Raw genomic sequence first — 15,386 nt, forward strand, 5'->3', positions numbered from 1 at the left:
ATCTTCTCCTGTGCTTCTCCTGACACACTTAGCTGCAAAAGTTTCTGCTTATCCTCTTTCCCACCCTCATCATCCTAAATTCTGAGTTCCTTCATCACTGGAGTCTTGTTACATTCATCCCTACATCCAGGTCCTTTAGATGTGTATGCCCTAAAGCAAGTGTTCAACTGACTTTGGAGTTTAGAAAGATAACTAGATTAATTGTAAATAATCTTGGGAAATGAAACACAACCAAAAACATTATCAATGTAGAGGAAGTACTCAATAATCCATGGAAGTTAGTAACAACAACAAAAAAAATTACAATGAACTATTCTAAAGTTTACAAACTCTCATAAATATCACATGAGATTTGGTAAGATGGGCACAGTGACAAAAAGAATGATGTGCCTAATTTAAAATAACTATAATTGCCAGGTGTGGTGGTGCATACCTGAAATCCCAGAGACCCAGGAGGCTGCAGCAGGAGAATCACAAGTTCAAAGCCAGCCTGAACAACTCAGCAAGGCCCTAAGCAACTTAGCAAGACCCTGTTTCAAAGTAAAAAGGACTGGAGATATGGCTCAGTGGTTACTCAAACCTAGGTTCAATCCACAGTACCAAAAAAATAAATAACTACAATAATTACAGTCAACACATACTGAGGATTTGTTGCAGGTCTTATGTATTAAAGAAGTTACAGGTACTGCAGTATTTACTGTGCTCTTGACAGCAGGACTATAAGATAGGTACTATTATCCCTGTTTTAATTGCAAGAAAACAAACAACAATCTAACCAGCTGGTGAATGGAAAAGCAGGGATTCAAATCTAAGCTGTGTGACTGTATAGCCTTAACTCTGAACTATTATTATTATTAGAAACCACATTTATTTTTCCTAACAGGTAGGACACAGAAAGTAAATAATGTCAACATGGGCGCCTGTGTGGTAAAACAGAGCCTGAGCTCCAAAACACAGCAGAGAGCAAATGGACAAAGAATAAGAAAATAAAGAGATGCTTTATTATTGTGACTACATAATACCAACAACCTAAAAAGCTATATGCTATTCTAGTATGTGGGACTGTGGGGCTGGCACAGAAGAAAATTATAGTAATGCCTGCCAAATATGCCAAAATTCTCATTCTCTAAAGAGTAAACTTGAAAAATCCCTGAACAATATTCTTGACAATTAAAACTCTCAATTAGGAAACAATGAAAGAAACAAACTGAGGTTACTCTAATCAGGAAAGGAAACACTGCTCAATACAAGGAAAGCAAAAGGAATATGCTAAGATGCCATGGTAGAGATATTAACTGTGACACAGGATCATCAGACCAAGACTCAGAAAGACTAAGGTTTAAGTATGATTCCAACATACCCTGCACAGAGTATTCTTCAGGTTAGCAGTGGAAGAATGTGGGTATTAAGGCCAGTGAAGCCTATCAGTGTAAACCGAAGCAGATAGTGCCAAAAGTCAAATGCAAACGTCACATACCCGAGCTGAAACTCCAGGTATGCATAAGATACATGGCTTTGACAAGTTACTTAACCTGCCTTTTACTTTCACCTGTAAAATGGAGATAACGGTACTTTCTTCTTAGGATAATAGTTAAATGGGACAATGATGAAAAGTAGTGTCTAACACATAATAAGCACTTAAGAAATGTCAGCCATTAATATGATTATTGTTACCTCTTAAGAGATTTCCCTATAACTCATTCTCATTAACCCTGGGGATTACTGCTTATTTTCTTTTCTTTTTTTCAAATATTTTATTTTTAGTTGTAGATTGACACAATACCTTTATTTTATTTTTATGTGATGCTGATGATCAAACTCAAGGCCTTGCAAGTGCTAGAAGAGCACTCTACCTCGAGCCACAACTCCAGCCCCAACTGCTTATTTTCTACAATGATTTTCTTCCTACTACCTCCCCGAGTCTTCACAGAATATAATGCAAACCATAAAAGAAAATAAATAAAGTGATCCTGCCTTCATTTTCATGTCAATATTTCATTACAACTGAGCAACAAACATGCAAAGTTGCTGCGCTGGGTTGAGGCAGATTGGGGCAAAAGGGTAATTTGAATAAAATAACCCTGCCTTCAAGAATTATATGATCTCTTTTGGAAACAAAAGCAAACACCCATTAATTTTTCCTGAGCTGTAAAGGATAAACTGTAACCCATTTAGCAATATGCAATACCCCAAAAGCCACAGAAAAAAATGTGTTTGATGTTTCTGAACATTAATCACATAACAATTTTTTGAGAAATGATGACTCAAAAGAATTGTACTGGCAGTAAATATGGATTTCATACATGCTGGTCTTTAAAATCATCCTTTTGGGTTGCACACACACTATTAAAAGGTGGATAAAGTAAAGGAGCATAAGATGCTTAAATACAGATGACTGGGAAAGTATATGGAAGTTTTTCTTGTTCATTCCAGTATATGAAGCAATACTGGTAAGTACAATAAGCCTGGTTTCGAAATAATGGCAAGATGTTTTCCCCAAAATGAAAATATTTTTATTACTATTATTATATAAGTAATATATGCTTATGTTGTAATACATACACACACAAGCCTATATAATAATAAAAACCACACTTATAAAATCCCTATCCAGAAGTAATCAAAACATTTCAATATTTCTCCTTCCAAACTTTTAAAGCTTATACTCAGTTATAACTTTTCAAATATGGGATAACATCACACATGTTGCTTGGTACTTTTTCTTCCACTTTTTGACATATTATGCTCATCTTTCCATTTAACATGGAATCCCCAAATGAAAATCATAGGGCAATTTTCTGCAGGTTTGGGCCTTCACACCATGAAAAAGGGAATTAAAAAACCTGAAGTTGGGCTAGAAGACCCCTACAGTCTGTAAGAGCTATAGGAAGTTTCTTAGCAGATAGGGAAGGCAGAGGTTATGATCCAGTCTATCTGATTAGGGACAACTGGATCTAGCAGAATCAATATGCAGGAAGGGGACTCAACCTGACTGAAAATTGATTCAGCCTCATGGTTTTTCAGGGACAGAAGGGTAAGAGGCAATTTCCAGCAGAAGAGTTTGGAGAAGATCTCCTCAGCTCACTGAGATGATCCTGAAGGATGCACTATTATGCCACTGAATCCTAGAATCAGAAATGCTCTGGGTTGGTAATTAGACTCTTTTGTTCATTATGTGATTTTCCCAGAGCAAAGATTTATCATTTTGTTTAAATAGACATGCTAATCTCCCTAACTTCTTACATTGAAAAAATATAAAATTGGCTTTGCTGAGAGAAGACAAAGCATTGCTCAAAGGATAATTTTTATCTACTTTCAATGCTGCTTAAGGAACATAGTAGCAAAAAGGAATGATGATTATATTACCACGTAGATCAATGTGTGAGCTTAGACATCAGAGTTAATACTGTGATTAGTGGTTTCAGCTGCAGAAAGAAAGACAGCTGAAAGGAGGAAACAGTAACCTTCTACTGTCCTGGGCAAGGCTAGGATAAAGCTAAGGAAATTCCCTTAAAGCTAAGGAAAGGATAAGCAAGGATAAGATAAAGCTAAGGAAACTTCTGAGGGAACTTCCCCCTCAAGTTCAGGTCAGGAGGTTAGCTCAATGGTAAAGCACTTGCCAATAGCAGGTGCAAAGTGCTGGGTTCAATCCCAGAACCTAATAAAAAAAACAAAATAAAAAAGGACCCTCACCCCACCCCCTGAGAATTCTAGAAGAGATTTTGAAAAGAATACCAAAGTGGGGCTTGGAGACAGAGAATAATGAAACCAGAGCATCTAGAGATAAACTATTTCAATTCAAGTTATATTCAGGGCTCTACTGCTGGTAAACTGTATCTTATAAATGTTACAACTAAACTGCCTAAAGCAAGAGATGTGAAAAAGATAGGTTATTCCTGAAATAGTTTTAGGTTAGACACTAACCACTGTTCAGCAGACACCTTCAAATTGAACTAAAGGTCAATATCCCACTGGGATCATTCATCTGTCAACATTTATTGAGTGGTTCTTCTGAGCTACATACTGGTTAAAGTAGAGGTACTCAGAGAAGATTCAGCACTTGCTTTCAAATGTGTAGAGAAAGGTGAGAAAGTCGACATTTACAACTATGGGATAAATGCCTAACATACAGAAATGCTCAATATATGCTGAGTGGCTGAACAGTATACTGTGATAGAAATGTGCCCCAAAGCAGAAGGCCTTCCAAAGGATATTAATCCTTTTGTTATAACACAGGTAAATGAACCTCAAAGTTCACTATTTTGAAACTACTCATAAAAGAATAAACAACTAGTACACACAAAAATTGACAGGAGCTACTGATGTTTATGCTACAAAAAGGGGAGAGGCAGCGACAGGAAAAATATTATCACTCATTTATACAAAAGAGCACTTTAATTCTTGTCCTTAGAAACTATAAAGACTATACATGATTCAGAAAGGGAACTGTACCAAACAATGGTCAAAGAAGAATCATCCATTTTATGCCTTTTCTCTTGTCTGGTCACTCAGAAATATAATGTTATCTGTAAAGAAGCCAAAAGACAAGTATTAATTTCAGAACTCTTTTCCATTTCACTTAATAATTCCTCTCTAACATATACATACTTTAGTGCTATAATAAGTTTTCCAAATGTTAAATAACTTTTGCTGCATTCATGAAAGGTTAACTAAATAGGCATAAATAGAGCTAAAAATTGGGCTTCCCAGGCAATTTGTTCAACAATTCGCCTTGTTAGAAAAGCTGAGGAATCTGTTTTTCCTGAAGACAGAAGATAAAATCACCCCAACAAAAACTTCCTATAAAAAAACTGGTCACAAGTTTGAATGTCTGCTGTGTTCAACAGAGGCCATGACACCAGACAGCACATCCTCACAAAGAAAAGGATCAATGCACATCATGTCATATGCTAGGTATGAAGAAAGGAAAAGGTTCCCATGTGGCCTTGTTAGTGTTGCAGATATGTTTTTAAGTAAGTTCAAAAACTCATAGAAAAATTTTGTTCTTAATTTTAAGACAGAATGATTTTATATACCCATTTTGGGGGAAAGCTTTACAATAATCACTATAGAAATAAGCATTTTTATCTGAAAACATCAGACATTACTCTGCAATGCTATTCCACAAGGAGTTAGCTAAGGGCAAACAAGGGAAAATAGATAAGCATTATCTCCTGCATAACTCCAAAAATTTCAGATTCCTATAACTATAAAATTATCCACAAAGTAGATATTATACAATGACCTATATTTACAATATCTGTTCATGACTTCATAACTGCAGTCTTTCCAAAATAGAATACTTAGGTATAGAATAGTAAATCAAGAAAGAGATTATAAGAACTGAAATCACTATAAAAAGCCAACAGTGCCATCCACTGGTGGCTATTTTTAAGTTCCGGTATGATTCCTAAGAAAAAAAAAATATGGCCTATAAAAGAGGTCGATCAAATTAAACTGTTTTCTTAAATTCAAACAGAAATGAAGTTCTATTCATATTTCCTATCAGTCATCAACATATAGTTAACTGATCATGCTAATGACAACTGATGACAAGAAAAAAATCAAAAGATAATCTGAAATGCTTCTATTTTGCTTGGTTCATAACACCCAAGAGTTTGAACAATTTAAAGTTTACTCACAAATTTAGTTTATCATAAAAAATAAAAGAGGATAGGAAAATACTTATGCTGGTTTTCAAAGTCAATTTACTTTCCAAGAAACTTACTAGTAAGTAAATATAATTATGATTTATAACAAATTATAATATCAACATGTTGTTAAGACATGAACTCTGGAGCAAAGAGAAAGAGGAAGACAAAAGGAAATCTGTCATTAAACAAAGAATTAAGACATATAGGCAAGCTCTCTATCACTGAGCCACAACCCCAGCCCATAGTCAAGCTTTTAAAGCAGAAAAAAACAGTTATTATCACAAGGTTCTTACCAGCTATGATTGTTGTTGCTTGTCGCCTCACATTATTTTTATCCATGTATTCACCATAGTCTATTTTTCCTTCCACATAAATTCGAGACCTGTTATAAATAATTCACAGTTTATATTCTGGAAACTCTAACATGCTTTACAAAGAGTCAGATCAGGAGTAGTAATGAATACACACTAAGAATTAAATCTATAATTACACATAATTCCTTTTTTTCTATCACTTCTTAAAGTTCAAAATTAAGAGTACAAAAACATAAAGTATAGACAGACTTGATATGTAAAAAACAATGTTTTCATCCTTCAGCTATTTTCTTTATAGGAGTTTTTGAAAAAAAAATTTTAATCTTAAGACAAAATTAAAAGAAAAAAAGAGGTAGCCTTAAGACTATAAAGACATAAGACCAATTTAGGGGCATCTATTAATCTCTAGGACTGATTTCCAAAATGTGATTTTACTTAACCTCTGGTTTTAGACTTCCTAACAGATATGCTGATTTTAACTCATTTATCAATTCTCTTCTATAGTGAAATTGATGACTTTACTTCTAAGGAGCTTAGATTATTAAAACTCAAAATTGAGGTTTTCAGTTTAGCATATCACTCAGAGTCAACTACTAAGACAATTTCTACACTATATATATAGAAGACTGAGCTAGATGACAATCATAACTGTGATTTTAAAGGGCAGAAAATTACTATGACAGCACCAGTTCTCAGAGTCCACCATCACCAAAAAAGTGAAGCAAAATATAGAAAGAAGACAAAACAAGTAAAATGACTGGATATCAAAGAAAACATACACACACGCAGATTCATGAATCAGTAGGTAAAATTGTATGTTGACATTTTCCTTGAAATACCCTCTTACGTGTTTGTATGTATACACGTGCACACACAAGGACAATGGAGATACATATGAAGAAAAGGTATGCTATTATTGACAAAATTTCTCTAATCATTGCTGAAATTATTTCTATTAAATGTTTTATTTCTACAAAACAAGTACATTTCTAAACAACATAACTATTAATGTAACTGCTGTTAAACACATCCATTTGTCCTGAGAATTTGGAAAAGACATTTTTATGATAATTAATCTAAGCATTACAAAGGGAACTACTAAATCTATAGAAAATTACAAAATATAAAATAAATACTGAGAATAACAACTCAGTGTCAGGCTTCAGACATTCCAGATCCTCTGCTAGAAATGTCATGTGAATGCGAAGAGGAAAAGACACTACCTATCTCCAGGATCCCTGATCACAGAGGCACAGGACCTGTTGCAGTTGTTCAAAAAGCACATGTTGCAGTGGCAGTTAAGGCACTGGTCTTATTTCCTGCCCCAATCTACTGCTATTTAGGGCATACACAAGGTATGTATGTATTTTTACATACATACCTTATGTATGTCCTAAAATATAAGTTCTTAGAAGACTAAAGATTTTACATGCCTTTGAATGAGTCACACACATAGCTACATTCCACACATATAGTATTAAGAAATGTACAGTACTTCTTAATATAAGAGCTCAAGAACAAAGGAGTTGTTACATGTTCCTTGCCATGACAACACTTGTTATTATTGGTTCTTTAAATCATTTAATCCAAAAGACCCTTCCTTTTGTAACTTACCCCTTTTTCACATACTGATATGCTACATCTCTAAGGCCTGGCCGAAATACTGATATTCTATGCCATGTTGTCTTTTGACTGATGTCACCTAAAGAAAAGGAAATATTTATAATGCTAGCAGACAAAACAAATGCCAGTGGACAATATGCCCAGGAAAATGAAACTCACAACTTTTTAAAAGAACAACAGAATGAGAAAAGATAAACCTTGTCTGGAAGTAGCTTATCTCTATTTAAGATAACTGGCAATAAATAATTTCTATTTATTGATGATAAAATTAAAACCCCAGGCTTTTATACTTACCCATTTGGTATTCTTCACTCTCCCCTGATCGCCACATCTCATTTGTTGCTAAAGAAAATATTGTTACTGGATTTTTCCCTTCTGCCTGTCTCAGGACCGGGTCCTGACCTACTCGCCCAAGTAACTGCACACGATTCAGAGCTGAAAAAGGAAATAAAATAAGACTGAAAAAACTGCTGTACCCACCTCAAAATCTGTACCTTGAAGTGCTAAGTCCCAATGTGATATATTTGGAGGGGGACCATGGGTCCATGATTTGGTTTAGATAAGGTGATGAAGGGAGCCTCCATGATGGGATTTATGCCCTTATAAGAGGAAAAGACCAGAGTTGCTCACTCTACCATGTGAAAACAGTAAGGAAGCTAACACATCTGCAAGCCAGGAATAAGGCCCTCACCAAGGGGCCAGTAAGGCCCCAACCATACTGGCACCCTGATCTTGGACTTCTAGTCTCCAGAACTGTGAAAAATAAATGCCTATTGTTTAATCCACCCACTCTGTGATAATTCATTATGTCAGCTGAAGTTGACATTTAAAGAAATCTAAACACCTCAGATTGAGAGAATTATCTAGAAAAGGAACAGTTAAAAATATCATTTCAACTTTAATCTCTGAATTAAGTAAAACCCAAACACTAGCAGTCAACATATTAAGTTAAAGGGACCAATAAAGGAAGACTGGCAGCAGGGGAAAGGGATTGCAAAAAAGAAGAAAACAGAAAGAAGCCCCACCAAAAAAAAAATTCAAATTCTTTATCTTATGTATAGTACCTTTTTTAAAAGAACTGTCTGTGGAACTAAAACAAATCTGATATTTAAAAACCTTTATTAAAAAGAGGAGTATTTCTGTGAAATAGCATCTTTCACAATTTAAAATAACCTTAGAAGACACAGACAACCAAATATGAGAAATCGTCCAGCAGGATAGTGATAACAAGAGTGAGTAGTATCTGGCTGATAAGAAGGGCCCTGCTGAGTGCGGTAGTGTATGCATGTAATCCCAGAAGCTTGGCAGGTTGAGACAGGAGGATTGAGGGTTCAAAGCCAGCCTCAACAAAAGTGAGGAGCTAAGCAACTCAGTGAGACCTTGTCTCTAAATAAAATACAAAGTAGGGCTGGGGATGTGGGGCAGTGGTCAAGCAGCCCTGAGTTCAATCCCCAGTTTAAAAAAACAAAGGCCCAATTTATTAAAAAAAAAAAAAAAAAAAGAAAGAAAGAAAGAAAGAAAAGAAGGGGCCCCACAGCCTGATGGGGCAAGCAACCTAAGCAGCAAATACGGCCAAAGCCATAATGGTTAACACAGTTTAACCCAGCACATCTCTTTATAGCACTTTGAGAATACTAGAATAGTACCAAAAGTAACACTGCAAACTTAGAAAATGGCTACTTACATCTTTCAAGAACAAAACTGCTTGCTACTTCAGACTCATGTCTTACAAACTGATGAAGTACCTGAAGAACAAACAAGCAACATGGCTTTACTTTTTTAGAAAAGGCAAAGGCTAACAGAAGACCTGCTCACATTTGTTCATTACTTAAGCAGTAGTTTCGAAGACTTCCAGAAGAGAAAAGCTTTTCCCATGTTCTTTCAACATACAAAGCCAGAAAGACCAAGCAAACACTTCTGGAGCAGCCTACCACAGAAGCCACAGATATGAAGAAGGTAGTAGAGAACACTTCTGTGTTTGCACATGAAACATAAAATCAAAATTGTATGTCTTCCACAAAGGAAAGCATGACAGTAACTGTAAATCTAATCTGTACCCAAGAGTTGCTCCCAAGTTAAAAAAAAAAAAAAAAAAGAAAGAAAAAAAATCCAGCTTTCATTAGCTGGAGACATAGAAAAAAGCAAAAATTACTTTTTACACTCAAAAGAATAGATCAACTTTTTAAAAATAAATAAATAAATAAATATATGGTATATTATTTATATTTTGAATACATAATTTGGAAATTAAGAAACTTAGATTTATCTAATATGGGTACAGACTCAGTACATCATTAGACCAAAGGAAAGGAGAAAAAGGAATAGTACTTTATAATTAATGTATTTATAAATACTCATTAATAACATAAAAAGTAATTATCAAACTACTGCTAGGGTATATGTAATACAAACAATGTCATTACTTAAGTCTCACTCTTAGCCACAAGAATAGAGAATGAAAAATAGGTTAAACTCCAAAATAAATAAATAAATAAATAAAACAATACATTCCAAAGCCAGGCACAGTGGCACATACCTATAATACTTAGCAGCTTGGTAGGATGAGGCAGGAGGATTGCAGGTTCAAAGCTAGCCTCAGCAACTTAGCAAAAGCCCTAAGGAACTCAGTGAGACCCTATCTCTAAATAAAATACAAAAAAAGGGATTGAAATATGGCTCAGTGGTTGAGTGCCCCTGAGTTCAATCCCCAGAACCAAAAAAAAAAAAAAAAAAATCCATATATTCATTACATGAATATCTTTTGGATATACAAAAGGATAGGTTCCAAAGTCAGGCTCCCTATAGGAGATAACTCAAATATGATTAGCCTAATGTGTCTCACTTAAAAAATAGCAAAAATGATGATGAACATCTGCTTCACAAGACTATTGGGAAAAAACCACACAGCTTCTATAGCGGACTTGGCCAGTTGTAAAGCTGTATAAATATCTGATGGAAAACTTCATGTTTTCAGTGTTATCAAGGAAAATGACATAAGATAAGCAAACATGGTTAAGTACAAAGATATAGCTATCCAAGTCACAGAGTCATCAGAAAAGAGTAGCCACTGCCACATATTAGTTAATCACAGATATTATTACTGAATACCAACAAAGAGCTTAACCTTATCAAGTAACCCTAAAACTAAATATATAAATTATGTAAAATTATCCCCACTTTAGACCCAAGTAAACTGAAGCTCAGAGAGTGAGGAACTTACCCCAGATCTTGTATGAAATAAGTGGTAAGTAATGACTAGAATCCAGGGTTGTCTAATAACAAGGTTGCTGATTTTCCCACTGTCCTCTGCTGCCTCAAAGATACTTTGTTCTAGGTATAGTCCTACCTTTACTCCTACCTTCATAAGGTAGGAATATACATCACTGGATGCAGAATTCAGAGAGCTAGACATTCTATCAGAGAAACATTTTTCAAGCAGCAGTATTGTTAATATAAAAAGCAGAAGAACACCATCAAATGAATACCCACTCCTGGGTGCTGTGAGCTATATAAGCCTATCATAAATTTCAGGATAGAAGGTGGGTAAGAAAACAAACACAGTAAGTTACAACATACTAGAGACTCAAACTGCTAACTAGTAACTGTGTCATGAGCATAGCAATATACTAATTTAAGTGGTCAGAGAAGCCAACACTCATAAATCTTAAAAAATAACAATGTCTTACATTAGGCACAAATGAAAATTAAGAACTAAAGAAGTAGAAATAGGGAAATTATTTAACTTGTATGACTTTTAAAATTAAATTTTAACTTCTGAATATTTGATCTTAAAGATATCTTAGTACTATAGTACTAAGTACTATCAAGATACCAAGACAGTAGTAACTTCTTTTGTTTTTGTATTAGGAATTGAAACAAGGGGCACTTTACACCCCCAACAATTTTTTTTTTTTTTAAAGACAGGGTCCTAATAAATTGCCAAGGTTGGCCTTGAACCTGGAATCCTCCTGCCTCAGGCTTCCAAGTAACTGGGATTATAGGACTCAGTCACTGTACCCAACTAGCAATAACTTTTCCATGTTTCACATAATCTTAAAAGGTTAGAAGTATCTATAAGTTAAAGTGGGGATCTAAGACTATAAAATCAAATTGACAATTGGTCAAAGATGTCAATAGATTTCATAGAGGAACTGATTCTTCACTAGACTTAATGGGAGGATGAGGAGTCATAGAGGTATTATTAAGGAGAATCTACAGGACTTGGTGCCCAAATGTGGTAAGGAAAAGTGGTAATCTAGATAATATGACTCAAAGATGGCCAGGATGAGGAGATAGATAAGGAGCCAAATTGCTCAGAATGAGACTGAAGGTAGGCAATGTGAATCTGTGGTGATGCTCAGAGTTGAGCTGTCTTCACTGTAGAAGATGAGAAGAGGGAAGCATTTAGTAAAAGGAGATAGATGGTGAGAAAAGAAACTATATGTCTCATAGAAAAAAATGCTGAAACAATGATTGTTATAGTCCTTGTATCATTTAAAACCTTAAATACTCTCTGATTTATATTCAAGTTACACATTTTAAAAATTAATGATTCTTATTACATAGGTGAATAAATTTGAAAATTTTTGTTTTAGTAAACATTATTTACATGGCAAAATTCATTTCTGAACTTCCCTGTCCAGTGAGTACACACAGGTAATGGGTAAACTTAAAGGTCTTTTGCCCCTGCAGTCAAAAGCCTACAGAAATCAGATCATTATGGCTGATCAAAGTACAGTTTAGCACTAATACAGAAAAGTGACTACCTGTAATACAGGTCTTCGAAACATGGCTTCTATTTTCTTTTCTTACAATCTAAACTTAGCTTTTCCTGAATAAAAAAAAAAAAGATAAATTAAATACTGCATCTTATAGCAAGAGAAACATATTGACTATCCTAAATTCCTAACTGCACTCATAATTTTTATGCACTTCTAACTTGCGCCCACATCAACATCCCTGCGCATTTGAGGATCCCCTTCCCCCTCCAGAAACCTCTTTTCAAGCCCACTTAATTTCCTCTTCCTCCAATCCGTATTTTTAAACTCTGGTTCTAAATTATTCCCACTTCCAATCCAGTCTTCTCAAACTGTATTGAAACAGAAGCTCTCGAAGCAAAGATTGCCTGATTAACTCACTCCCATATTCTAGACTCCTAAGAGTGCCTGACACACAGCAAGAGCTCAATAAATATTAGTGTCTTTAAAGGACTACAATCTGAAACCCGGTGCTGCTGCAAAAACCACTACTTCCATTCCCCCTGGCAAAGGCCAAAGTGCCCCGGAGACCCGCGAGCGCCCGGGAGGGACCGACGCCCTTTCCCAAACGTGACATTCCCACCTAACAACTTGGGAGAAACCGCAGAGTCCCGCCTCGAGTGAGAAGGGAAAGACAGCGACACTGCACCACCTCCAGAAACTCGCAGGCACTCAAGAACACTAACACAAGGCTGGCGCCCTTCCTCACAGCCTCCCTCACCTGACTCGCTAGACCGGGCAATCCCCACCCAAGGGTCACTTCCGGTGCACGGAAGACGTAATGGTTGCGATAGGAAGGAGAAAACAGGAAGTCAGAGGCGTGCTCCGTAAAAATGCTGCCGGTCAAAACTGCGAGAAACACGTCCTTTCACTTAGGAGTTCCTGGAAGTTTCATTCCAGGCGGAAAAGGATGCATCGGCGCCGCCAAGCGGTGAGTTGCGGCGATTTTCAATTTCCAAAGGAATGAGGTTCCCAGTCCCGACCAAGAAGGGAAGAAGTAGTGTAATTGAGACTAGGAACAAAACAAATGCCCCAAGCCTCCTGAAGCCGTAAGCAGAAAAATGAAGGAATCTAGAGAAAATGCTGAGGCCTCAAAATTCAAGAGGGCGCCAAAAAGAAGAGGGCTGGGGTTGTGGGTCAGAAGTAGAGCGCTTGCCCAGCATGTGTGAGGCAGTGGGCTCCATCCTCAGCACCACAGAAAAATAAAATAAAGGTATTGTGTCCACCTACAACTAAAAAATAAAAAAAAAATAAAAAAAAAGAATTTCAGCTATGGGCATCCAGTGATAGAGAACAGGGTTTGCAATGCTTTATCATAAATAGGAAGCTTTGGAAAGTTTTGATACTGTTAAAAAAAAAAATTTTTTTTTTGAAAATTTGAATCAAGTTTTCACTTTGCTTTTAAAGTCAGTTTTTCTAAAGTCTCATAACTGTTGGAAAATTATTATAGCACTTCTGCCTAAACTGATTACTAACATGTATTTTTAAGGTGGTTCAAAAGCAAGTTTAGCATCACTTTAGAGTTATTGTGGCTACTTTTTAATTTAAAAAAAAAAAACTGACAATTTTTTTAATGTAATTTAAGGTTGAAATTGTACAGATTTAATTGTCCAGGCTGGGAGGTTAACATTAGTCTTTTAGTTATAATCCTTCTACAACCTTAGATAAATGACCTGTTAGAGCTAGACCAGTAGAGCACAGAAGTATTTCTCTAAATCTCAAGATTGTCTGTTGGCATCTTCAGGTATCAGGGTTTGTGGAGGATACATTTCCAGAGTTTTTAAATTTAACTTATTTAATGTCACCAGCCCAATAATGTTAATGAAATAATTACGATAATTTGAGTTATGTCATGATATCGATGCAAAGTCAGAATTTACCCAAGCAAGGGGTAAATGTCCAACTGAAGTGGAAAAGATGAAATCTCAAACCCAATGAAGACCTAGTTCCTCTCATACTCAATAGTATCCATGCAGCTATGGGCTATTGTGATAACTGCTGCCATGAAAACTCACAGAGCCAGAGGGAGCCCAACCAATCTGGCATCAGGTTCATTCAGGTGTGAAGTTAGACTCTGAGGAACACAGTGGAAAGGTCAGAGACCCTTCTAGTGGTAGCTGTAACATCTGAGACTAGTTTAACCAAAGAATTCTGGACTATACATTGCACACTTAATAACGTACCTGTTTTTAAAACCACAAATGTGATTGACCTGGCACTGTATTGCAAGGAACATAGGAAGGGATGAGGAAATGGCAAGCAATAAACCAACCCCATTTTATTTACTAGTCTTTATCCAATGGCAATAGACCACATGGAAAGAGTTGCTATTCCAAGACAGAAGAATTGTATGAGGGCTTATTAGAGGGATGGGAGGGGGGGATATTGATTCTAAAAATGAAGGGAAAAGAAGAAAATTAGGCAACAGAAATCAATGTATTATTAACAGATTACCATCATTAACATGACATAAAGCAGTTATCAAACACTTTTATGGTCAAAATTATTGTATAGCTGAGCCTGACCATTATTCTTGGCTTTTGGACCTATGAAGCCTTACTGACAAGATGTGTTAGAATCAACTGAATTCTCTCACCCACTCAACCATCCATTTTTCTAATATAAATTTCTCATTATTAATTACATGTTACAAAGAAGAATGCTTTACCCATATTTGGCTCTGAAAAAAATTAAAATCTTTATTTATAAATTCCTATGAAAATGTACACAGAGAAGAGGATTTGGATAAAATATGCTAAAATCACAGAAGCAAAGCCAAATTCTGCTAAAATCAAGAGAAATTGTTGATATCCAGAAAAATCCAAACCAACCAGAACAGTCACAAGATGGTTAAGACAAATAGACTGAGAGAGAGAGAGCAGTAACATCAAATTTCCTTGAACCCTCTACCTCCCGTGTTTTTTGTTTTTTGTTTTTTTCACAAGTTAACCAGCTCAGGGATGTCCTAGTTGTACATATTCTTATTGCTACCTACCTCACATAATATAGGGCCATTAATTTTATAAATACAGTATCAG

General features: G+C 35.7%; 1 protein-coding gene across 2 annotated transcripts; it reads right to left on the minus strand.

Moving 5' to 3' along the window:
* Positions 1-4,376: 4,376 nt before the first annotated feature.
* Ssbp1 (single stranded DNA binding protein 1) lies at positions 4,377-13,119 on the minus strand. 2 transcript variants are annotated; one of them, XM_076832493.1, is made up of 7 exons: positions 13,070-13,119; positions 12,358-12,422; positions 9,276-9,336; positions 7,886-8,026; positions 7,583-7,670; positions 5,948-6,036; positions 4,377-4,526 (listed from the first exon to the last, which is right to left on the minus strand). In XM_076832493.1, the coding sequence occupies exons 2-7, from the start codon at positions 12,379-12,381 to the stop codon at positions 4,483-4,485; spliced, it is 447 nt and encodes a 148-aa protein (XP_076688608.1). In that variant the 5' UTR covers positions 12,382-12,422; positions 13,070-13,119; the 3' UTR covers positions 4,377-4,482. The 2 variants fall into 2 exon arrangements, with proteins under 2 accessions (XP_076688608.1, XP_076688609.1); XM_076832494.2 differs by lacking the exon at positions 13,070-13,119 and adding an exon at positions 12,932-13,062.
* Positions 13,120-15,386: the final 2,267 nt, after the last annotated feature.

The sequence above is a fragment of the Callospermophilus lateralis genome, chromosome 1 (assembly GCF_048772815.1).
Source record: "Callospermophilus lateralis isolate mCalLat2 chromosome 1, mCalLat2.hap1, whole genome shotgun sequence".
In the NCBI taxonomy this organism is placed as follows: domain Eukaryota; kingdom Metazoa; phylum Chordata; class Mammalia; order Rodentia; family Sciuridae; genus Callospermophilus; species Callospermophilus lateralis.

Excerpts from the sequence above, each read along its gene's own strand:
- Ssbp1 (XM_076832493.1), bottom strand. The coding sequence starts at position 12,381 with ATGTTTCGAAGACCTGTATTACAG. Across the intron at positions 8,027-9,275 it reads CAGTTTTGTTCTTGAAAGAT|CTCTGAATCGTGTGCAGTTA; the intron begins GTAAGTAGCCAT and ends TTCCTTTTTCAG. Across the intron at positions 6,037-7,582 it reads TATCAGTATGTGAAAAAGGG|GTCTCGAATTTATGTGGAAG; the intron begins GTAAGTTACAAA and ends TATTTATAACAG.